Source organism: Cnephaeus nilssonii (assembly GCF_951640355.1).
Source record: "Cnephaeus nilssonii genome assembly, chromosome: 6".
Lineage (NCBI taxonomy): Eukaryota > Metazoa > Chordata > Mammalia > Chiroptera > Vespertilionidae > Cnephaeus > Cnephaeus nilssonii.
In genome coordinates, this window is record NC_137077.1 from 13,042,144 (window position 1) to 13,067,378 (window position 25,235).

At 47.3% G+C, this 25,235-nt stretch overlaps 1 protein-coding gene across 3 annotated transcripts in view; it reads right to left on the reverse strand.

The window, feature by feature from the left end:
* Window positions 1-25,235, reverse strand: part of STAB2 (stabilin 2) — a 128,357-nt gene that overhangs the window by 21,509 nt on the left and 81,613 nt on the right. For 2 of the 3 annotated variants that reach the window (XR_013813717.1, XM_079775417.1), the window contains exons 42-57: window positions 24,448-24,573; window positions 22,663-22,736; window positions 20,786-20,857; window positions 19,452-19,571; window positions 18,329-18,376; window positions 17,429-17,512; window positions 15,999-16,145; window positions 15,048-15,188; window positions 14,021-14,080; window positions 12,447-12,623; window positions 10,927-11,016; window positions 7,032-7,178; window positions 5,733-5,789; window positions 3,664-3,790; window positions 2,274-2,423; window positions 849-953 (exon numbers count right to left, since the gene is read on the reverse strand). Coding sequence is in view for 2 of the 3 variants with exons in the window: in XM_079775417.1 (XP_079631543.1) it covers window positions 849-953; window positions 2,274-2,423; window positions 3,664-3,790; window positions 5,733-5,789; window positions 7,032-7,178; window positions 10,927-11,016; window positions 12,447-12,623; window positions 14,021-14,080; window positions 15,048-15,188; window positions 15,999-16,145; window positions 17,429-17,512; window positions 18,329-18,376; window positions 19,452-19,571; window positions 20,786-20,857; window positions 22,663-22,736; window positions 24,448-24,573 (1,725 nt within the window). In the remaining variant the exon portion in view is untranslated. The remainder of the gene's footprint in view (window positions 1-848; window positions 954-2,273; window positions 2,424-3,663; window positions 3,791-5,732; window positions 5,790-7,031; window positions 7,179-10,926; window positions 11,017-12,446; window positions 12,624-14,020; window positions 14,081-15,047; window positions 15,189-15,998; window positions 16,146-17,428; window positions 17,513-18,328; window positions 18,377-19,451; window positions 19,572-20,785; window positions 20,858-22,662; window positions 22,737-24,447; window positions 24,574-25,235) is intronic. The other variant, XM_079775418.1, reaches the window with a different exon arrangement.

Genomic DNA, 25,235 nt, shown 5'->3' on the forward strand with positions numbered 1-25,235 from the left:
ATCCAGAGCAGGAGGAGGAGAAGGAGGAACGGAAGTGAAGGATTCTGTTGGAATTCTGGAACTTCAGGTTGCCGAAGCCCAGCGGAAGAGCTTGGTCCGTCTTTCAGACCCTGGCCATGGGGTGGGGGGATGGGGGCGTCAGGGCGGGGGGTGGGGGGATGAAATGGCAGTGACTCACATGAGATAATTTAACCTTTATATCTCAGACCTTCTGCCAGCAATAGGGCCCTGGGCATGAGGAAGCTCAGAAAATGCTCAGTAAGGATCAAGATAATGATGACTTGATAAGGATGACAATGATAATGGCAGCTACTGTTTTTAAGAGCCCATGTGCACCGGGCACTTCAAAACCATGATCTCCGGCCCTCAAACAACCCTCCCTGCTGCAAAATGTGTAACACACACTTCTTTTCAAAGGATGAGCGCATCAAGGCTCAGAGCGGGCCACTGGTCTGGTAAATAGAATCTGGAATCAGACCTGGGATTCCAGACTATTTCCTATGGAAGCACTCAGCCTCGGGGCCCAGGACCAAAACCTGGGGCCCCTCCCTGCCCGATCCTGTATTCTTTGCCTGAGGTGGGTCCTCTGTGATCGCACAGGACTGCATGCTAGTTTCATGGGTTTGCATGAAATATTTTCATCTACGTTTCCTTCAAGTCGCCACACCTCCTGAGGCCTGGGGCCACGTATCCAAGTCAGCTGTTCACATGGCCAAGGGTGCACCTGCCGTGTTGCCTTTTTTTTTTTTTTTTCAGGTGCTGCTCAGACCCAACCCGACTTGGACGCTCAGGGCAGGGTTCCTGGCCCCTGCCAGGGTTCCTGGTGGCTAATCACACCCATGACAGACCTGCCTGCTTGTCGCAGAAGCGGCCGGTCCACCCAGCTTCACAGAGGCACTGTCCGGAGCCCGTGATCCCCTCGTCACACTGTCCGTGGTCCGAGCAGCCACAGGCTGTAAAGCAAATTGTGATCAGTGGTCAGTCATCAGGGACTGAAATCCAATCAACCAGCTCACCCGCCACCTGTTGGCTGCGTTGTCCGTGTGGGAGGCACCCTGCTTGTGCCATAGTCACTCACTCACTCACTCATCCATCCAGACATTCAAAAACCAACTTATTCAGTGGCCATCATGGGGCAGACATGACTGGGCAATGAGGTTACACCAGAAAACAGAACAGAAGAGGGAGAGAATCTTATCTGGGACCCCTGAACAGAGAAATCTATTTAACAGTAAAATCTTCAAAACATGTACCAATTCTTCCACTTCTCGCCACCCCCAGCACCACTACAGCCCAAGACAATATCAGCTCTCACCTAGGCATTAGCTTCCCTAAAGGTGTCCCTGATTCTGTGCTTCTCTCTGGCAGTGTCTTCTCCACAGGGCAGCTGAGCCATCCTTTCTAATCTGCTCATGATGCTCCTCCCTTCCTAACCTTCTGCTGGCCACCATCACATGCAGAGCAGAGGCCATAGATCTTTCTCGGGCTGAGATGCTCCTGTGTGACCTGGCCCCTGGAGACCTGCAGATTTCATGCCTTCCTTTCTTCTCATGTGCTCACTCTGCTCAGCCACTCGGGCCTCTTTGATGCTTGTTTCATGGCAAGCCTGCTCCTGCCACAGGGCCTTTGCACTTGCTCATCTCTCTGTTACCATTCCCCTTACCTGCTTCTCTATATTTGTACCTTTATAACTATTGTTGTTTCTGCAGCTTTTATCTGTTTTCTCCCTTTGAATACACAGTCTTTGAGAGCTGGGGCTTTGCCCCCTCCTACACCACTGTGTCCTTACAACTTAGAACAATTCCTGGCTTTTGAGCCTCAGTTTCCTCTTCTGCTAAGTGCCTCAGTTTCCTCTTCTGCTAAGTGGGAATAACAACAGTATCTACCTCAAAGTGTTGTTGTGAGGATTACATGGTAAAACATATCTGCCTGGCACATAGTAGGCACTCGACAAACTATTAGCTATCAATATTCGTAAGGACTGAATAATACATGTTGGTTAAATAACTGAATGAATGAATGTTGTTCAGCCACAGCTTGTCTTGGTGGCTGCAGGGGATGTGAGATCTTCCTTTTAGAGATGCAGCTCTTTCAGTGGATGGAAATGCGCACACATCCGAGGGGGAAAAGCACGTAAGGGGAGGCAGATGGGGGCGGGGGGTGTGGCTGGGAGAGGGGAAGACGCATGCTTCCAGGGCAGGAGACCGGTGTGGATCAGGGCAGGGAGCACTCAGCAGCACAAGAGGCTGAGCAGGCGCGTGGGTGCCACCTACGTTGACAGTCAGGCCCGAATCTCCCTGGCCAGCACAGCTCGCACGCCGTCCCATTGAAGCCAGTGTTGCATTTACACTCTCCCGTGGCCGAGTACTGGTCAAGGCAGACACCCCTGTTATTACACGGGGCATCTGGTCCTCCAGGGCAGGCTGGAAGAGATGAAATATCAGGGACTCAACAGCCTCCCCAGCGTTTGTAAATGCGCTGCTAACCCGTCCGCAGCTGTGGGTCCCGAGCTCCATTAGCCCAGAGGGACTGTGGCCCTGGGGACCTACCCACACAATGTCTCAATGTTTAGGGCAAGCCACTAAACCTAAATGTATCTGATGGGGTTCTACCTTGGCAGGGTGATACCCTGAACTGTGTGCTGTATTTGGGGATCAGGAGACCTGGCGTGAATAGATCTGGGTTGAATGAATATGCTCTAAGGTTCAGTTCTCTTAGCTCTAGATGATGATGATGATGATGATGATGATGATGATTAATCCCCTATGCCACATTGTGACATGAAGATCCAGTGAGGTACCATAACTTAGAACATTTTGAAACTATAAAGCACTGAGCACATAGAACGGTCCACACTTTAGTGATGGAGCGTGGAGGCTGGGTGAATGCGTGGACTCCCAGCCTAGAATTCTCTCAACTGAACCAGGATAAATGGACCTTGGGCTTGCTTCTTATTCTCTCTGTGCCTCCATGTTCTCACCTGTAAAATTGGGATAGCAATGTTATCTACTTCTTCGGGGTTTTGAGGTTTAAATATAATGATGTATATGGGATGTAACACCTATGTGTGGCCGATAGGAAGTGCCTTGCATTTGCTATGCTGCCGTATTATTTATTGTATCTAGACACAGGGGTTTCAGGATGGGCCCAAATGCCCTTTGACAAGGAGCCCTTTCCTAGTGAAGAAAGGGAGGACGATGTTGTATATCCAGTAACAGGGTTTTTTTTTTTTTTTTTTTGTTTATTTTTTTCTACTAAATAATGGCCCATGTTTGTCTAGCACCTGCCAGGGTAGAATTCTATTAGATGCCTTTAACTCATGCACTTGTCAGGATCACGGACTAGAGTAAAAAGTGAAACATGGTATTTCTAGCGCCATGGGAAAGGTCTTATGCCATACTAGTAAGCACAAGTGCATGATACACAATCACACTCCATGCACTAGACTCAGCTCTGTCAAACCAAAACGGGACAAGAGAAGAAGTCTAAGGAAAGCTACACAACTCTGCAGCATGGTTGCGTTGGGATCTTTTCTTGGTAGAGTCGTGAGGAGGATGGACTCCCTCCCCCAAAACACACACTTGATGATTTCAGCCCTTCCAAAGGCAGCACAGCGACTGTGCAATCGTTTCGGAACCTCAAGGTGATGAGAGGCGCCCTCACCCTGGCAGTCTCTCCCGAAGTAGCCCTTGCAGCACCTGGGCAGCGGGATCACCAGCGCGCACTGCTGCCGGCAGCCCTCCAGGTTCCTCTTGAAGGACAGGTTGTACAGACACTTCTGCTTCACGCCCTGAAGGAAGAGAGTGAACAGCCCTCCGCCGTCAGCTGCCCGACTTGGGCTTTAGGCTCTAGCCCGCTCCCAGTGGGGGAGCCGGGTACTGCCCAAGTCGAAAATGGGACTCAATGGCCTTTACAGGGGATTCTTTTCTTGGGGGCTTAGATAGGCAAATGAGTGGGGGAGAGCCCAGTGCTGGAAAGATTCCTCTCCAGCCTTAAGACCCCGAGTGTGTTTGCAAAGCATGCCGGGTGAGAGGTGGGGAAGAGGTAGCTTTCCATCATGGCAAGGCCCCCAAATCATCAGAAGGAAGGGTCTGAGTTACATTTTGTTTTGCAGGGATGTTTTTGTTAAGAGGGTTTCCTAGTAGAATAGAAAGAAGTTGGCTTTGGAATAAGTGATAAAACCAATATTTAAGGAACGCTTACTATGTGGCAGCCTCTGTAATTTGCATTTTAAAACTTACATTCGAACAGCCACACACTGAATAGTTATTAGCTCCTTTTTTACAGAGTCAAAAAATGTATAGACCAGGTATCCTTAAACTACGGCCCGCGGGCCACATGTGGGTGTTTTTGCCGTTTTGTTTTTTTTACTTCAAAATAAGATATGTGCAGTGTGCATAGGAATTTGTTCATAGTTTTTTTTTAAACTATAGTCCGGCCCTCCAACGGTCTGAGGGACAGTGAACTGGCCCCCTGTTTAAAAAGTTTGAGGACCCCTGGTATAGACTATGTGATTTGCCCAAGATTGCCCACTGGGATTTGACCCCATATCTATGAACTCCAAATTTCATTGGCTTAACCATTGCTTTTACATGGCTTTCTTTGCTCCTTACCAGTTGTGTGACCTTGGCTGATTGCTTACCCTCTCTGACACTCATATTTTTCATAAGCGGAGGTAATAATAGCTTCTTATGAGTGTTATAATGAGGAACTAGCGTTCCCGTTGCAGGAAGAATCCTGCAATAGGGTTTCCTGCTGCACTCTACCCCGCCCCGCCTGCTCTCCTCCCTTCTCCCCCGCCCTGCCTTCTCTGCCAGCCCGCCTGCTTTTCTCCCTTCTCCGCCAGCCCGCTGCTCTCCTTCCTTCTCCCCCGACCCCGCCTCCGCTCCTCCCTTCTCCACCAGCCCGCCTGCTCTCCTTCCTTCTCCCCCGCCTCCGCTCCTCCATTCTCCTCCCCCCGGCTTGCTTGCTTCTCCGCAGCTTTGCTCCCTTCTGCAGCTCTTCGCTTCTTTCTACGCTGTCTTGATATGTAAATTAACCACCATCTTGGTTGGGATAATTTGCATATGCATCCTGATTGGTTGGTGGGTGTGGCTTGGCTGGTGGGATGGCTTGAGCATAGTGAAGGTGCGGTCAATTTGCATATTTGTCTATTATTAGGTAGGATAGGGATAATGTCTAAGAACTCAGTGTAGCTCCAGGGACATGAACAATAGCCAATAAAATCCAGCTATTGCCCTAGCTGGTTTGGCTCAGTGGATAGAGTGTCAGCCTGAGGACTGAAAGGTCCTGGGTTCGATTCCAGTCAAGGGCACATGCCTGGGTTGCAGGCTCGATTCCCCAATAGGGGGCATGCAGGAGACAACCAATCAATGATTCTCATCATTGATGTTTCTATCTCTCCCTCTCCTTTCCTCTCTGAAATCAATAAAAAAATGTATATTAAAATCCAGCTATTATTTTTATCATTATAATGATCTAGGTCTACACTCCCATGACTTTTCTAGACAGTTCCTAGAAGCTGGGCAGTGGATTTACAGGTTGCCTGGGTTAAGAATGTTCATCTTTCACCCGATGGGCCTGGTTGTTGAAAGAATGGCATAAATTACAGTTATGCAACACACTCACCGATGCACACACTTGCACACTTACTTATGCTAACTAGAAGATTAGGGTCTGATAATGAAATAAACCTATTGCTCTCTGAATGTTATTGCTGCGTTCATACTTACCTTTGGTTTCGTCCACCTCGGGCAGCTGGGAGTATAGGTACAGCTCCCACAATCCCCCTAGTAGTCAAGAAAAGAAACAACTTAAAAATCAAGACTATTAGGAAGCACAAGGAAATGCCCCTAGTGAATGTCTTGATGAGTTGACTAAGAACTGAATCTTGATTACGATTCTGACTATGATCAAGAATATAACAGCAAACACATGTCAGCTTTGCCATGGAGAATTCTGAAGGTCTGTCTTGGACCTCAGCTTCTTGGTTTAGTTCTCAGCGATGAACAGTTCCCTGTCCCACAGAGGTGGACCAGCGTAGCGTCATGTAGGCATATGGTATACCAGTGGGAAACGTGGATGCTGGTGTCAATACCACTACAAATCAACTGGGGTACTTTCGGCCAGTCACCTTCTTTGGTGCTTAGTTTTCTGATCTATAAGGTAGGCATAATAATTCTTGTCCTTCAGGGTGTGGGTAAGGAAAAATGATTAGCTGAAAAAATGTGTGTGAATATACATTGGAAATTAAGAAGGTCACCACCTCTGTAGCAGAAAGGCTAACTGGGTTTTCATCTCCTACTTTGACTGATGGGTATTCTAATAATTTGGGATATTTATCAAATGCCTATAAGTTGCCAGATCCCCAAATCAACTGGTGACCGAGTTTTCCATGTAAGTCACTTCACCTCTTTAAGACTCAATTTCCAAGTCTATATAATAGAATTGATGATAACTACTTCTATTATTGGATTATTGTAGGGATAAGATGAGTATCGAACCAAACTCAGTGAATGGTACTGGGTAGATGGTTAAGTGGGAAATAGGAAAATGCCTCATACAGTGAAGGGCCTAGGATGGAAGCTTAACCCATGTTCTTAATAAATGAACAAATGAATGGAGGTGTGGGTAGCATAAAATATTAGATTGAGCCGTGTGAAATTGCCATGTTTGTAGTCACAGCCTGTCAGGTATGGCAATTTCATATCGTTTAAAATAGCAGAAGCTCAAACATGCTTGTTGAATGAATGAGTGAATGACTGAATGGATGGGTGGGTTTGAAAATGACTGGCAGGGCACATGGTTGGTCCCAACTGTTTCCCTGATGGCGAGGGAATGAACAGACAGGTGAGCAGGTGAATAAATGAAAATGTGCAAGGCCTGTGCAGGCGTAGGTAGATGCTTGTTCATTGTCAATCTGACGAGAACAGCCCTCAGTAGTTTGACAGCTGAGCCCATGCAGGATCATGAGACCATTCTTAGACTCAACATTCCCTTACCACAGTAAGAGTAGTGTTTTTAGGACTGACCGAGACATTGAAGGTAGTAAAAGTGTCACAGCGGCCCCCCAGGGTGGGGTCAATGAGTAGACAGTCAATGCCATAGGCCACACCCAGGTCAAATAAGAGCTCCCGTTGTATAATCCTGCACTTTTGACTGTTCAGGAAGAGTTCGCCCTGAGAGAGAGAGAGAGAGAGAGAGAGAGAGAGAGAGAGAGAGATTTAGCAACAATCCTTCTTAGACTTCCTAGGCCAGGCGTCCTCAAACTATGGCCCACGGGCCACATGCGGGTGTTTTTGCCATTTTGTTTTTTTTACTTCAAATTAAGATATGTGCAGTGTGCATAGGAATTTGTTCATAGTTTTTTTTTAAACTATAGTCCGGCCCTCCAACGGTCTGAGGGACAGTGAACTGGCCCCCTGTTTAAAAAGTTTGAGGAGCCCTGTCCTAGGCCATATAATGTAGCCAGCACTTGCAAGACTCAGAAAGAACTGAGATACATACTTAGATATATCAAACACTCAGCATGTATTAAGTGCCAAGTATTGTTCTATGTGCTTTACCTGTGCCAATTTTTTTATTCCTCACTAGAGGCCTGGTGCACGAAATTCGTGCATGGAGGGGGGTTGTCCCTCAGCCCAGCCTGTACCCTCTCCAATCTGGGACCCCTCGAGGGATGTCCGACTGCCCTCTCACAATCCAGGACTGCTGGCTCCCAACTGCTTGCCTGCCTGCCTTCCTGATTGCCCCTAACCGCTTCTGCCTGCCAGCCTGATCACCCCCTAACCACTCTGCTGCCAGCCTGTTTGCCCCCAACTTCCCTCCTCTGCCGGCCTGGTTACCCCTAACTGCCCTCTCCTGCAGGGTTGATCACCTCCAACTGCCCTCCCTTGCAGGCCTGGTCCTTCTCAACTGCCCTCCCTTGCAGGCTGGGTGCCTCCCAACTGCCCTCTCCTGCTGGCCATCTTGTGGTGGCCATCTTGTGTCCACATGGGGGCAGGATCTTTGACCACATGGGGGCAGCTATATTGTGTGTTGCAGTGATGATCAATCTGCATACTACTCTTTTATTAGATAGGATAGAGGCCTGGTACAGGGGTGGGGCCAGCTGGTTTGCCCTGAAGGGCGTCCCGGATCAGGTGGGGGTTCCCTTGGGGTGTGGGGCGGCCTGAGCGAGGGGCCTGTGGTGGTTTGCAGGCAGGCCACACCCCCTGGCAACCCAAGTGGAGGCCCTGGTATCTGGAATTTATTTTCCTTCTACAATTGAAACTTTGCAGCCTGGAGCGGAGCCAAGCCTGGGGCTCCCTCCGAGGCCGGTAGCCATTTGTGTTGGGGTTATAATTGAAACTTTGTTGCCTTAAGCGGGTGGGCCCGGCCAGGGTGTGCGGAAAGCTTTGCTTCCCCTGTTGCCGGTGGCAACCCTGGCCTGCTCTCTCAAGCTCCATTCTGCCGCCATTTGTTTGAATTTGTTTACCTTCTATAATTGAAACTTTGTAGCTTGAGTGGAGGCTTAGGCCTGGCAAGGGAAGGCGGAAAGCTTGGCTTCCTCTGTTACCTAGGAACCTTGCTCTCTGTGGCTGTAGCCATCTTGGTTTGGGTTAATTTGCATACTCGCTCTGATTGGATGGTGGGCGTGACTTGTGGGTGTGTCGGAGGTATGGTTAATTTGCATATTTGTCTATTATTAGATATATTTGTCTATTATTAGATAGGATGACTCTAGGATGAAGCTACTATTGCTAGTATTCCCATTTATAGCTGAGGAAACTGAGGCAGTGAGAGGTTAAACAGCTTGCCCAAGGTCACTCAGCCAGTCAATGGTGGTGCAAGCATTCACACCAGGCAGCCAGCCTCGGAGCCCACACAGTTGGCCACTCTGCAACACCATCTCTGTCAAAGTAGAACAGTGGCAGCGGGGGTAACAGGATGGAGCAGGGGCGGCCTGGCTGACGTTCAGGATAAACTTTGCTGACACGGCCACGTCATGTGCAGTAACCCCGATTCCTTACTTAGTGCCAGCACCCAGCAAAGTGCCTGACACAACTGTCTTCCTAGGGCATACAAGTGATGGCTTTTCCTTTACAGTGATAACAACCACTTCTGTTTTCACATGTATTAGGCATTGGGTAATTTGTGCTTTAGATACATTGTTTTGTTTTATGCTACAACAATCCTAGCACTTTTCTTTTCCTTTTTTTGTTAGTCCTTACCCGAAGATATTTTTCCATTGATTTTTTTAAGGAGAGTGGAGGAGGGAGGGAAAGATAGAAACATCGATGTGAAAGAAACACATCGATTGGTTGCCTCCTGCATGAGCCCTGACCAGGGCCTGGGCCAGGGAGGAGTCTGCAACCAAGGTATGTGCCCTTGACTGGAATCGAACCCTGGACTCTTTGATCTGCAGGCCGATGCTCTATCCACTGAGCCAAATAGACTAGGGCAATCCTAGCACTTTTCTTTGCTAAGGTCCACCCAGCAAAGTTGATGGATACAACCCACTTTGCTGGGTGCTGGCACTAAGTAAGGAATCAGGGTTACTGCACATGACGTGGCCGTGTCAGCAAAGTTTATCCTGAACGTCAGGATAAACTCCCTCACCCCCCAGGGAACAAAATGTTTTTTAGAAAATTCTATGAAAAGAAAAAAGATAAATTTCAGCATCTATGATGAGATGGACACAAGGTAATAAGTGGAAAGAACACTGGAAAACTGTGGTTAAATCCCACCACTTCTACTTGTCAGCGGACCGCTCTGAGGTTTAATTTTCCTCACCAGGTAAGTAGGGTTAATGATTCCACTGCATAGGGTTGTTATAGAGATCAGACTAAATCATACATTACAAGGTTCTCTGAAAGCTGTATCAGCACAGAGAATGAGCAATGGGCATTCTTATTATATTTCTTTGATAGGCATCCAATTTCGTCTGTGGAGATAGTACAGCTGATCTAGAGTGTAACTTTCCGGAAGTTGGATTGTAAAGGTGCTCACATTCCCCATATTCAGTTATAAAGTCAATGCAATTCCAATCCAAATACCAAAGGGATTCTGGCTGGTCATCCCTTGTAAACAGAAAGTTGTATGGGACTTCTCAGAAGGCTCCTTGAATGGAATCAACTCATATGGGAGCTGCACCCCTTTGCCATGTCCTTCTTACTGCCTGGAAAGTGGACGTGATGGCTGGAGCTCCAGCAGCCATGATGGACCTTGAGGTCACTTTAAGGCTGGAAGCATGTGCTGAAGAACAGAAAGACAGGAGGAGCTCCCTCACGGAGCCATCATACTAGGTCTGGAGGACCCACCTCCTGATTTCCTTTATAAGAGCGATAAACCCTTGTATATTTAAGTCACTGTCATTTTGGGTTTACCTTTATGTGCAGGTTGTAAGTGTAGCTACTATTATCCTATCATATCCATTCATCATATGGAGTTACAGGAAGGTAAGTTTGTTGAGGAACTAGCCAGGGAAGGTGAAAATGGCAAACTTTCTCTCTGTTGGCTCATTTAAGAAGCTATAGCCCAGAGCTGGTTCTGATCACTAAGGAGGCCTAGACAAGAGGTCACCTTGGGGCTAGGAAGGAAGGGAAAGGAATGACAACATATTTTCCTGCTCCAGGGAAGTGCTCCACCACTAACTAACTAACTAACTAACTAACTAACCAACCAACCAACCAACCAACCTAAAAGCTGCTCCACACATGTAAGAGGAAGGGGGCTCCCTGACACCTGCTCCCAGGGCTTAGGTGGGCCAGGATTTATCAGGTTCCTCATACCCGCTTACTTACTCTCAGGGGAGATAGCTCTCAAGGCGGCGAGGAAAAGAGCTTGCTGTCAATGACAGGAAAAAAGGAACGTCTCTTTGACAGGGCAGTGGCTGGGGAATGCTGATAATGTGTTGCCAACCCCCACCTGGGCAAGGATACTCACGATGTCACTGTCAGCGCCACACCGCACACTCAGCTCGGAGCCTTGCAGGGTCTTCCAGGCAGCAGACCTGGGCAGATCCACCGACAGAACCTGTAGCAGCCAGGATGCCACATGAATGCCCCAAATTTGGGCCGAGGAAGGGCCCATAGGAGCTTTGCCAACAAACCAAATTCAGATGCAAGTTTTTCTAAGAGTTCTAGTAACTCCAGATTTAAAATGACAGTAGGTATAATAAAAAGGACTAATAATTACAGGCCCTCTAGGAACTTGGACATGCTCTCTGTAGGGGAGGTCTCACCAGTGGGACAGGGTTCAGTCACCCTCCCATCTCCCGACTATGTGTGGAGTCCATGGAAGATGCGCATTGGTGTATGAAGCCAATGGCAGCATTGGGTGGGTTAGCAGTGGTTGGCAAACCAAGGCTCGCGAGCCACATGCGGCTTGCGAGCCGCGGTTTGCCGCTCTGTTGACTAATGAGTTTGCCGACCACTGTATATACTACCCTTTACCTCTTTGCACACAATATGCCACAATTGCCTAATCCTCACAGCTTCCAACTACACGGTAACATTTAGTCTAGTCCAGTGGTCAGCAAACTCATTAGTCAACAGAGTGGATTACTTTAGAATGTGACCTTACTTAGAAATAAGGTCATTGCAGATGTAATTAGCTAAGATGAGGTCATACTGGAGTAGAGTGGGCCTCTAATCCAATATGACTGGAGTCCTTATAAGAAGAGAGGAGAGAACGCCAAGTCAAGACAGAAACAGGGAGAAGACAGCTTTGTGACAACAGAGGCAGAGATGTGCAGGATGCGCCCACAAGCCAAGGAATGCCAAGGATTGCCAGCAGCCACCAGAAGCCAGGAGAAAAGCATGGACCAGCTTCTTCCTTAGAGCTTGGAAGAGGAGCTTCCAGACTTGACTCCGGACTTCCAGCCTCCAGAACTCTGAGACAATACATTTCTGTTGTTTCAAGCGCCCCCCCCGTCCCCCCAGTTGGTGGTAACTTGTTGTGCCAGCCCCAGGAAACAAACATATCCTTGAATTAACCACAGTTTGGACACCTGGCTTTTTTGGATTGGACAGGTTTACTCCTGGAGAGGAACATGGGTCCTGGTCGAGGGTTTTAGCAAGATCTCAACTCCCTGAGCACAGTGGACGGGTTCAGGAATGAAGAACTGATTGCAACTGAATGAGTCAGTCCTTGGCCTAGAAACTTTGGAGTCAGGAGAGAAAGAATCATCTGGAGAGACTTGGGGACTGCCATCCGCAGCCATCCCGTCACGTGAATGATGGAGGTGAGAAAGCTGATCTGCTGTACAGACAGGAAGCTGCCGCTGGGTATTGGTGAAAGTTAGAAAATAAAAGGCAGGTTGGAGCAACAGGCCGAGGTGTGGTAAACTGCAGGGCCCATTGATGACCAGTCAGAGGACACAGTGGGGCAGGGGCTGCTCACGATTCCTGGGTTGCACCACTCCCGGGCTGCCCTGCACTCGTGTCTGCACGAAAACAAAATACCTTGGCGTCTCGGATCACGTGGAACTTCAGATACTCCTTCAGCTTGTCCTGGTTGTCCTGGCTGAACAGGAAGTCCTGCTGTTCCCGGGGTAGGGCTTGGAGGGCTTGGTCGGAGGGCCAGAAGAGAGTGACCGGGGTGTGGATGGGATCCGTGATGAGGCTCAGCAAACCAGCATCCTGAAACACAGGGTTGGTCACATGCTCAGCCAAACCCAACGGTGCGGACTAAGGGCAGCTGGGGTCCCCTCCGCGCCCACCCCGTGGCACAGCCAGAAACTAGAGGCCCACACTCCAGCCATTTGGACCCTCCTTTTCTTTCCTTTCCTTTTTCTTTTATTGGACCCACATTTTCTTAGAAAGCAAAACAGGAAGTCAAATTCTGGGCTTTTGTTAATAGGAAAATAAACTTTAGTGAGTATCTTCAAAAATTTTATTTTTGCTTCTCTTGCCCAAATATTTTATTTTCTGGAAGACCCATTTAGCACTTGTCTCATATTTCATTTAAAAAAATGAAAGCTATCCAATACTGATATACTTCTGTGTATTTATAAGATTTCTAGATCACATAGATAAAAAAAAATAAATTTCCAGATGAATGGGGAGAGGTCATTTTGAGAGCCTTCTATAACCTCGGTGCATTGCACACATTTTTCCTTACAATTTTTCCAACAACCCTGGGGAGTAGGTTTTATTAACCCCTTTCATTGAGCCCCAAAGAGCTCTCCTAACTTGCTATAAAAGCCCGTGTTCAACCAGACCTGATGCTCAGGTGTGTGGGGGGACCATAAGGTTTTGGGAGTGGGTGGGCGGGCCAAGATGACTTGTCTGTAACATCCCTGGAGATTCTCATTTTGAACACCATTTGGAATCTCCATTTCTTCAAAGCTGCCCAGAGAGTCTGAGCCCCAGACCATTTTGAAAATTACTGGGAGATACAGATTCGTAGACTGTGCTGGGGCGGGGCGGTGAGGGTGGGGGGAGGGAGAAGGAGGAGCTGGGGTTCTTAGAGCCCTCCTGGGGCTTCTGAGAGCAGGAGGAGAGGGAACCTAGGCGAACCTGATAGCCCTCCTGAGGATCCTCTGCAATATCTGTTTGAACAAGAAGTTTTTCTACTCAATTCGTGGGAACAGCCTCTGAAGTCAGAAGGGTATAGTTTGAAATGCAAGTTCTACCTGTCTCATGGGCATAGATTCCCCGACTCCACCCCAGCTTCTCCATCACTACCATGCAGGTGGTAATTCCAGACATGAAGCACCTGGGTCAGGGGCTGGTGCACCCTCATTCCTTTCCTCGCTCAGCCTCATACCCTTCAATTTCTAACTCGGCCCATGTATAGTCCGTAGAGCTGAACAAGCCATACAACGTTTTGGGGATGGAGTGCCAGAGAAAGACATTGTTCTCTGGAAAATTACGACTTCCCCATACAGATCCCAGGACAGCTGGGGTGTGCCCCAAACAAACAAAACGACAGAAAACCAAACCAACAGCACCCCCACCCACACACACACACCCTCCAAAAACCAAACTTCTTTAGTCCAGTTACTCCCTGGGTAACTTTTGTCCTAGGTGTTTACCTGTATTAAGTTGCTAAATTTGGTGTAGCCGTGGTTCATTGCCAGTGTCGTAAGATTTTGCTGCAAAGATGGTAAGAATGGGAATGAGACCTTAACAAAAACTCAACTGGATCCAATGAGGGTAAGATAATACGGCAGGTTCTGTGGATTGGCTCTTGGCACCCACCCCAGCTCCAGTCTGCCCTTGACTTTCTGCGTTACAGAGACTAGAAGGCTAAGCACTGCATTTCCCAGACTGCCTTGCAGCTAGAGCCCCATGTGACATAGGGTTCTCCAAGGAGAAGCGCTTGTATAAGACTTATTGGTGGAAAGGAACAACAGGAGGTGGCAGTGGCCGCTGGCAGGGAGACCAGATTTTCTTACAAGCACACGGTGAAGGCCTCTGGTGCCAGACTCCGGTGCCCTAGGTGGTGAGGCTGGGACAGGTGGCACTGGCAGAGCTGTTACAGGGGAAGTCAGGGGTTCTCCCTCTGCAGGTGTCCTGGGCTGTGGTGTGCCCAGCTGTGCAGCATCTGGATTAGGCTCCTTGGCTTTCCAGAGATTTGGGGATGTCAATTTCTTAAGAAACCCCTTTTTAAGTTAGGCATAGTGGATTCTGTTGTCTGCAATGAAGAACCCTGACCAAAATGAATGAATAACAATAAAAGCTAAAATTGTCTTTTCTGTCAATTGAGGAGTCTTGCTCCAGGTCTAGTTTAGTGATTATCTATCTATCTATCTATCTATCTATCTATCTATCTATCTATCATCTATTTATCTATCTACCTATATGTAATTTCTCCACCTTCTAGATCTATGCAAGACCACCTGCCCTTGTGAACACTGAAGAAAACGAAAACTTATTTAAAATAGACTCACTTATTTGCTTCTTACTAAGAATAATATTTACTAGGCTTTTAATACTTGCTTGAGATTGAAGCAGTAAAATTAAAATGTCTCAAAACGATGCCTCTCAATCAGAATGGAGAGAGTAAATTATTAGCACACCGAGTCATTGTGCTGAGAGCATGACAGTGAGTTCACCCACCAGAATCCTTCCAGCGGCATCTCTGGGGGTGATAAGCAGGTTTTTGGGAGACAGCAATTTGTCTATGATGTGGATGACTCCATTGGTACTGATGATATCACTGGATATGATCCTAGCTTTATTATTTATATACATCGTGTCCTGAAACCAACCAAAAAAGAGAAAAGAAATGAACACAAATAGAAATAGACACAAACATTGCTTCTTTCTGAATGCTCACCATGTTAAATTGACATACGAGTGAATGTTTAAGGAGATCTGTAAGCAAAATCTGAAGATCCGAGTTTAGCACATTTTTTTTATTATGATTATAAAGAGGAAATGGAGATCAGAATGTATTTTTCACCTGGAGAAGTGAATAGCGAATAATCAACCCAAACAGTCATTTCACTGTGATTCTCAAATAACAAGTGGATCAAAATTGGCATCTGGTTCACATGTGCTCTCTATATCACCAACCCTCCCCTCTGCCCACCACACACTTTCCCCCCTTTTGCAATGAATTCGACAGCCACCATTTGTGTGTGTGGTGTGGGGAGTGGCCCAGCATGGTCAAGTGGCTTCCATCCAAAGCTTTCATCCCTCTCCAGCTTCTGAGTAATGCTTCCAAAAGCAGTTCTGTTGACCACCTGAAGATGCCTTGCCTCTGAGTTTGAATTCCAGCTCTCCTATTTACTTACTGTGTGACCCTGGACAAGTTACTTAACTTCTCTGAGCTCAGTTTCTTAATGTATAAATTGAGAAAAATAATAGCATCTATATTATGGGATTATTTTGAGGAGTCTATGAGTGCGTACACATGGACACTTAGTAGCTGGCATATAGAAATCACAATATGTGTTCGTTATTGTTGTTGCTATTATTTTTATTATTCCTGGTATTAATGTGAGGAAGAGGAGAAGAAAGGAGGCCCGAGGAAAATGGGCACCTTCCTGAGGTGGCCTTTCTTACCTGAGAGGCGGAGATGACAATTGACTCCCCTTGGAGAGAAGTAACATTTGGGATCAATTTCAGGTTTTCCAGGAGCAGCTGGTGGCAGGCGACCACATGATACCGAAGAACCTGGGACATCAGGCCCTGTCGGTCCCAGTCCTTAATCTGTAATGGAAGGTCAGAGGGTTCCTGCCGGAGCCAGGAGCCTTTGCTCCCACGTTCCCTGTCGCTGTCCTGTACTCCATGGGCTCCCCCACTTCTCGCTCCCCACCCGGGCCCTGGGAAGTGGGAGTCAGGGTTGGCTTGTGCTCAGGTCAGAGACTGTTCAGGCAAGAGGGAGAGCGTGGCCCTGATTCTTGTCCTGCTTCCATTTGGGATCTCTGGTTGGAAGGGAACTTGGGGTTCCTTTGGTCCAGCATTTTACAACACGTGGCAAGGACCCCAAGTCCTGTGAGATGATATTTAAAAAAGAGTTTTCTTGTGAAAGGTACTGGGAAACACTGCATCTGCTCCCCCTCTCGGAGAGGTGCCCGGGCCAAATTTAAACCTTTAAGATGGGCGAGATCACGATGCTTCTCCATTTGTGAATCAAAATGCAAACAAAATGACCCATAAAGTAGGTGTAATATAAGCCCACATGGTTCTCACCGTTTTATGATGATAACTCCTCTTATGCTTTAAAAAAACCTATCAGGTGTCGATTTTTTTTCAAAAATTATTTTTTGTGTCCCTGCTTTGCTAGTGTCTAAAATATTTGCATAGAGAGGCCATGTGTGCGGTGGTTAATAACACAGACTCTGAGGCATGTTTGAGTCCTTGTACCACCATTGTCTAGTCAGGTGGTGACCTTGGGGAAGTTACTCCTCTCAGTGTCCTGGACTGTAAAATGGGGATAATAATAGCACTTCATCACACGGTTGTCATGAAGACTAAATGAATTAATCTACATAAGGCACTGGAAACAGTGTATGGTACACTCCATAAATGTTTGCTACCTTATAATATATTAATGGGCAACCCAGCATGAAGAGTCCTAGTGAATGTCAGAACATTAAAGGCTCTGATAAATCCTGCAAAAAAAATCCCACATCCCGCCCCCCGCCCCCCCCACCCACACAACCTATTTAAATCCCTTTAATCCAACATTCCCTTTTTTTTTTTTTTTTTGCCTATGGGAAGTTTGGATCATTTAAGAATTGCTGATCTATTCCAACCTTCTAATGTATTCAGGAATGTCCTTTAGAGGGTCTCTGGCCAGTGGTTACCCCAAATCCACTTGAATGCTTCCCCTGATAAGGGGTCCCACTGCTGAGAGGCAGCCTCTTCCATTACTGGTCAACTCCAGCTGATCTTAAATCTCCCTCCCACAAATGTATCCATTGTTGGTTCTGGGGTTACACTGTGTTCTAGTCCCAGGCCTCTTCCATCTGCCTAAGCTCCATGCTTACCCGAAGGTCATCATCAAAGGCTGCCGACAAAGGTGCAAAAACGGTGAAGGGGCCTGGACCAGCCAGGTCTCGCACAGAATGCTCCTGTGGGAAGCAAGGTGGGGGCGACATGTGTACGGAACATAAATACAGGCAGGCTCCAAGGGCAGAGGGAGCAGATGGGGGTGGCAGAGGTGGGTGGACACTGATGGGGAGATCTGTGCTTCATTTAGTCTCAGATTCAAGTTCATTCAGCTCCCTTGTCAATGAAATAATGCTTATTTTTATCTGGTTCTTCAAATAACATATGCTCATTGTATTAAATATTTGAAAGTACAGTATAAAGAAGAAAATAGCTACCCATAATCCCCTGCTATTTTCAGGTGTTCTTTTTCAGTGTCTCTTCCACATGTACATGTTTTACATATTTGGGATATAATACAAATGTAGGACATAGGATGATTTACTGAATGGTTCTAATGGTCTTGTTGCCAATACTAACATTCTATGGTTGTATTTTCTTCTAGATTTTATGATTTTATTTCTCTGGATTTTTATCTTTCATTCTTAATATATCTAGAACTTACTCAGCTATATAATGTGCAGAAAGATCTACCATAATATGTTCACCCAAAGAGTTAACCCAGGAATGCTTCTTTTCTCCACCGTATGATGGCAATTTTTTCATATACCTCATTTTTATGTGTAGAACAGGCCAGTGTGACAGTTTTTCACTCTTTCATGCTGCCCACCTGAGGCATGAAAAGTTCATAAATGACCAACACAGAGTCTCCTCCAGAAATCCAGGTTTCCAGGCTTTCTTCTACCTGCACCCACTCCAGAGGCTACAGGTTAATCCTGTATCTGGCCTGAGACTCAGCTCTTACAGTCACACACACACACACACACGCACATTCTTACCAGCAGCTGGAAGAAATACTGGGAAGTTTTGGGGTTCCTGGGAAGCTCCTGGAAACAGAGAGAGGGCAGTTCACTTAGTGTCTATGAACTATATACAAGAACAACACAGGGTTATTGCAGGGCGGTTTCTCTAAGATCGAGAGCATCTACCATCCTGTCAGCTGGGACTGTGATGCTCTGGGCCTTTTCCAGCTCCACCTACAGCTGACGTTCAGGATGACTATGTGGACACACTGTGAATTCTAAGACCTTTCTGGAGTCTCTACCTGATTCAGCCATTTCCAGAAACATCTGAGCTTTAGGAGTATTTTTTAAAAGTTCAAATATTATTATTATTATTTTTTTAAACAACAGACATTTGTTTTTTCACAGTTCTGGAGGCTGGAAGTCCAAGATCAAGGTGTCAGTAGGTCTGGCTTCTTCTGAGGCCGCTCTCCTTGACTTTCAGATCACCGTGGCCTTCTTACTGTGCCCTCCCATGGCCTTTCCTCTGTGTGTATGTCCCTGGGGTCTCTTTTTGTGTGTTAAAGTTCAAGTATCTTTTAAAAAAATGAGTTCTAGATTTATGGCAGATTTAGTTTCTCTATTAACATGAATTTTGGGTCAGACAAAATGCTCTAGCCTGTCTTTAAATCAAATAACGGATGTTCACATTGTAACAGGTAGAAATCTACAAATGTCTTACGGCCTCATCTCTATGCCCCGTGCAGCATGCTCATGCCTTCAAGTCACTGTGTTCTCTGTGCCTGTTGCACACATCATCTCATTTAATACTTACGACAACCTGATGTGGCCGGTACCATTATTTTCTTTTACACATTAGAAAATGAATGCACAGAGAGGTGATGCAATCTGCCCAAAGTCACATTACTAACTGGCAGAGCTGAATCCAAACCCAGATGCTTCTGACTCTAGAACCGTCCATCTGAATCACTACATTCCAGGTCAAATGAATTCCCGTGGATAGATCACATTTGTTTTCACTGCCAAGTAATGTCAAGACAGTCATTCCCGTGGTTAGAGAGCTTCCCACGTTATACAACTCCTGCATGTCCCTTGGCAACCTGGACCTCGGCGCGGTGAGGGAAGCAGAGTTGACTTCACGGAACATGACTTGCGTTACCTGATGGATGTTCCCGCGGCAGGTGAACCCATCGCCGATGTAGTTCGGCTTGCAAGTACAGGTCCTCTCTTCTTCTCCCGTGTGGTTGCAGATGGCAAATTCACTACAGCCGCCGTTTCTCTGGTAAGATTTCCAAGGGATGGGGGATCGGAGTCAGATCAGGAAGTTTGCCCATTGTGCCAATGATCACAAAGCACTCCTGTATTGAAGTTTATTTTTTTGCCTCCTCTCTGACCAGTTTGCAGTATCTGCCCTTTTCCTGACCTTGCCTTCCAATCCCCTACAGCTGTAGAGGCTGCCTTCCTCCCCAGCCTTGTATCCCAAGGCGGCAGGTCCATATGAGCAGGCCTCCAGCTCTATATTGATAAGCCCACAATTGCCCAGTGGGAATTTCTCGGCACCAGGGGCTTAACTAGGAAGGCCCCAATCTTGGTTGACTCCTCCCATCTTTAGGTTAAAATCTGATCCCACCATAGCAAAGGCAGCTAGAAGGCAGTAGGTATAAAATGATGCCAAACATTGTCCTTGGCTACAAAGAGCTTATAAACTGAGGAAGACGGGGCAGAGGCCTAAGCTATGGACAAAGCGAAGTGCAGTCCAAAGATGACCTCCATGGGAACACCAAGAAGGGCTCTGAGAGCCTAAGCAGAGTTCCTAAGAGGGGGAAGAATGGAAAGCTCCAGAAAAACAAATCCGATGAGGCTGAACAGGGAAGGTCACCAGTCTTCAAGGCCAGCTGCAAAATCTCCCCTCCCAATCCCCATTCCAAAAGTATTTGTGGACATGATATTTCAGCCCAGGAGTGACCTACCACCCAGATTCCTGCCTCACTGACACAGCTCAGTGAGCTGCTTAAGGAAACTGACTCCTACCTCGCCAGTGTGGCTCAATGGTTGAGCGTGGACCTATGAACCAGGAGTCATGTTTTGAATCCTGGTCATGGCACATGCCCAGGTTGCAGGCTCAATCCCCAGTATGGGGTGTGCAGGAGGCAGCCAGTCCACGATTCTCTCTCATCATCGATGTTTCTCTGTCTCCCTCTCCCTCTCCTTTCCTCTCTCTGAAATTCTGTGGTTCACCACCTGCCTGAGCCTGAACTCACAGTGACTTCCCAGTGCCTAACCGGTGCCTGGGATCTAGGGAATGCTCACTGACCAAATGTCCATTGTGCTGAAACCAGAGTTTCCCCAACAAACCACTGGAACATGAGGGAGAAAAGATCCTCAAGCCCAAAGCAGCTCAGAGGAGATCACCCCAAAACCCATCTCCTGGAAGCGGGGTAGGAGGCACCCCCGCCTAACCCTGGAGGGCCTGGGCCCCAGAGCTGGACTCACGGTTAAGCAGGTGTTGATGAGCGTGCAGACCTTCCCATCCCCAGTGTATCTCGGCAAGCAGTTGCAGACAGCCTGTGTAGGAGGAGAGGGACACGGGCCATTTCTCAGAGGGATTCCTCTGGCTCTCACACTGGGACCCCAGAGCGGTAACAGTAATGGGTAATGGTAATGTTAGAAGATTCTATCTTGGTGAGACCTGTTCTATAATGACAACTGTCATCTTACATTTTAGCACCTTTGACACACTTCTCTCTAGCACTGGGATCGCCTACCTATCCTATCTTTGCTACCAAGAGACTTTAAAAAAAAAACAACAAACAAAAAAAACCTTTGTTATATTATTTGGTCCCTTGTTCTGGGCACTCAGCTCTTCTCTCTTTCCAGTGGGTAAAGGCTCAGTTGCAAGGAAGCTAAGCTCTCGCCCACTCCCATTCATACTCAGTTCTTGGTCATCTCCCTCTGGCTCGCCCCCCCAGGCACCAGCACTAGGAGGTCAATCCTACTGTTTGACCAACGAAGTTGGTTGGGGATTTCAAGATGAGGGAGGGGACACTGTCTACGGGAAGTTGGGGACTGTCTAGTTCTCCCCCGTGTCCCATGTGCCCTGCTCAGGAGCTCCTGGGCACAGGGGTGAGTGGGGCTGAAACCCAGCTCTGTTCTATTTACCAACCTCTGTGTCCAGAAGAAGGAGTACCTGCTCCTGATGGGTGTCCCCAAGGGATGGCTTTTCTAATTCACATGAAAGCCTCCTACACAGGAGAGGTGGCTCTGGTCTGGCATCTACTTGTTAGAACTTGAACTCATTGGTCGGCCAGCCAGGACCAAAGGGTTGGTTTTCACTGCTCCTCCTCCTCAACTTCATTACAGGCCCTGACCTGGGCCCCAACCTTTACCAAGAGGCCCACCAGCCAGCGCTCCTGTCTCAGAGATAAACCCTGCGTCTAGGTTGCCTTCTAGGTCAGAGGAGGACTTTTAGAGGCCCAGAGCATCAAAAAGTTATAGGGTTTCCCCATCCCATATGTAGAAATAAGAGCTCTATCGAATCCCCAAATATGTGCAAGGTAGACCCATATTGACTGTTCTGATTTTCCCTATGACCATACATGGAGACACACACAGAGATGATTCTTTCAAAATAAACAGTATTTTTCTTATTTTTGGGTGCTTTAGGCGCTTTCTTGATCTGCCCATGGATAAACCTGGCACTGAGTTCTTCAAACGGCTCAACAAGGTCAGTAGAACATTCCCCGGGGAACCTGACCTCATCATCTAGTTTCTGATGTATGTAATCTCCTGCTGACCACTGGGCTGTTCCTAATGTGACAGAGACTGAGGGAGGGGGAGCTTGGGTTCCTGAACCATAGCTTTTCGGCCTCTTCTCACCTCCCCCTGCCCCTCCCCGCCCCCCCGTGACCTTTCCTCTCCTTTGGAACCCTGAGATTTTCCCACCTGCCCAAACATGCTCATCAGGGAGGCCCTGCAAGGTCCACTGTGTTAGTGAACAGAAGGCTGACATGTGGCCTAAAAATGTTAGCTTTCGCTGTGGTGCATGCATTTCAGAGCCTCAAGCCAAAGAAAAATTGTGGGAATCTGGGAATCAGAAAGCTGAAAGAAAGGGAGACGTTGTTGGCGACCTTCTAGATGCTTTTGGAACCACACGGTGTATGGAGAAGCCGACTCCCCCACTCTAGGAAAACCTCTCTCCTAAGTACCCTTTGTCTCCCCACCCATTTCTCCTCCTTCCCCAAGAATGGCCTCTTTTGAATGCTTTCAGAATTTCCCCTAAAGTATTTGTTTTCTGCTGAGCTCTCTGCTCAGCCCCCTTGTCTCAGGCTTGGGTCTAAAGACCCCTATCCCCACCGGGAGGCGGAGCTCACCTGGTTGGGTCCCGTCTGCGTGCACTCTGCGTGCCTGTGACAGCCACCATGGTTCTCCAAACACGGGTTGATCTCTTTAAAACAAAAAGCCGACACCTGGCATGAGAATTGAACCTCATTCTCAAGGAAAGGCATCTTGGGCCAGCCAGCCAGGAGAGCAGGTGTCAAAGTGTGATTCAGTTTTCTGACAACTCAGGGCAGCAGTGACCTGACAGGGAGCCTACCAGACATGGGTTCTCAGAGCGACTCTCTCGGGTGGGGCTGTGGGAGCACAGGCACATAGTCTGTGGGCATGGATCTCCCCTCTGCTGAGTGAATCTAAGTGTTTGCAGCCAAGAACTTGAAATAATAGGATCCTAGAGTCCAGTCCAACAGGCTATGAATGATTTAGGAATTTAAAAAAATCACTGCAATCATCCTATCTAATAATAGAGTAACATGTAAATTACCATCACTCCGCTACGTCCACGATTGGGTGGCGGGAGGCTGGGGGGTGGGACTCGGGGTGGCCTATCCAGCCATTGAGAGGCACGGATCCGCTGCCACTGAGGGGCGCTACCCTGCTGTTGAGAGGCGCAGGGGGCGGGACTCCCGCCCCCTGTGCCTCTCAACGGCCAGATCCGCGGCCACTGAGGGGGCCTGCCGCGGACACCCAGCTGCGCCTCTCAACGGCAGGGTAGCCAGGTGTCCACGGCAGCCCCCTTCAGTGGCCGTTGAGAGGCGTAGGGAGCGGGAGTCCCGCCCCCTGCGCCTCTCAACAGCAGGGTAGCCCCCCTCAGCGGCCACGGACCATCAAAAGTGGGGGAGCTGGGTGCCTGTCTGCTCTGGCACCAGGCCTTTCAGAAGCCTCCGCCGAGCCAGAGGCTTCTGAAAGGCCTGGTGCACTAGTGGACAGGCACCTAGCTCCACCGCGAAAAGCGAAAGCGTGTAGGGGACCCTACACGTGCATGATTCAATCATGCACTGGGCTTCTAGCCATAATATAATTGGTTCAGGAGAGAATCTTCAGTAGATGCTAATTTTAGGTTATATTTCCACGAGTAGCAGGGGATTTGCTTGGTGTTAAAGCGTCTCCCCACTGATTGCTTATTAGCAGCAAAGGGGAAAAGGTAGCTGTACGAGTGGAGAAGTCAGACAGCACCTGACCAGTGGTCAAAATTAACACCACAAACAAGAGGCAGTTGGAAATCACAAGCTTCCAGTGTGATACCCTGAGAAGGATGCAATGTCACTCGTGTGATAGTGGGCCTGGAATGCAGAACCAGAATATAATCATGAAAAAAATCAGACAAACCCCAAAGGAAGGGTATGCTAGGGAAAAAAAAGTTGGGTGGTGAACGATATTCCAAAATGTCAATGTCATCAAAGACAAAGCAAGGCTGAGGAACCATTCCAGGTCAAAGGAGACTAGAAACATGATAACTACATGCAGTTCCCAACCTTAGACTGGATCCTGCAGTAGGAGGAAAAAGTGTCAGAAAAGGACATTATTGGGGTCAGTTGAAAAACTTAGAATATAAATGGTAATTAGACAAAAGTATTATATAAAAAAATAAATGTACTGAAGCTGATAATTGCTGTAGTTATGTAAGAGTCGACCCTTATTCCCAAATACACTCAAGCATTTAAGGATAAAGGCAATATTCTCAATGGTCACATTTCCTCATCTTCAGACCTTCCCAGAGAAACTGAAAGATGGTCCAACATCATCCACACATCAGGATCCTACAACAGGCCCCTGACTCTTAAACCACTGCCCCTGGACAGATGAGGGATGGTACGCACCGAGGCACACAATGCCATCGCCCGCATAGCCTGCCTTGCACACGCACACCCGGTTTCCTGGGGTGGTTCTTTTACAGTCAGCCTTGGCAGAGCAACCTCCATTGCTGATCTCACAGGCATTGATCGCTGTGGAAGAGAGAGATGACACAGAGTAGAGAGGGGTGGGGAGAGGGGGAAAAAACATTGATGCACTTTTACTTGTCATTGAGAAATGGAAATACTTCAGAACGGCAGACATTGGATCAAATATGGATAATTCAAAAGGATGCAAAGTATCAAATATCTTCACTGGTGAAGTCTACCAAACACTAAAAGAAGAATAAATACCAAATTTTCACAAACTCTTCCAAAAATTAGAAGGGAAGACTTCCCAATTCATTTTATGATGGCAGATAAAGCCATCACAAGAAAACGAAAAACCAATATTCTTTATAAATATAAACACAAAAAATCCTCAAGAACATACCCACAAGTCAAATTCAGCAATGCATAAAAAGGATTATACAATAGTCTCCCTTATTCATGGGGATATGTTCCAAGACTCCCAGTGGATGGCTGAAACTGTGGGTAATATCAAACCCTATGAATATTCTTTTTTCCTATACATACATACCTACGATACAGTTTAATTTATAAATTAGGCACAGTAAGAGATTAACAACAATAATTAATAATAAAATAGAGCAATTATAACAATGTACTGTAATAAAAGTTATGTAATTGTGATCTCTCTCTCTCTCAAAATACCTGGAATTTTCCATTTACTATTTTTTTTTAAATTGATGAAG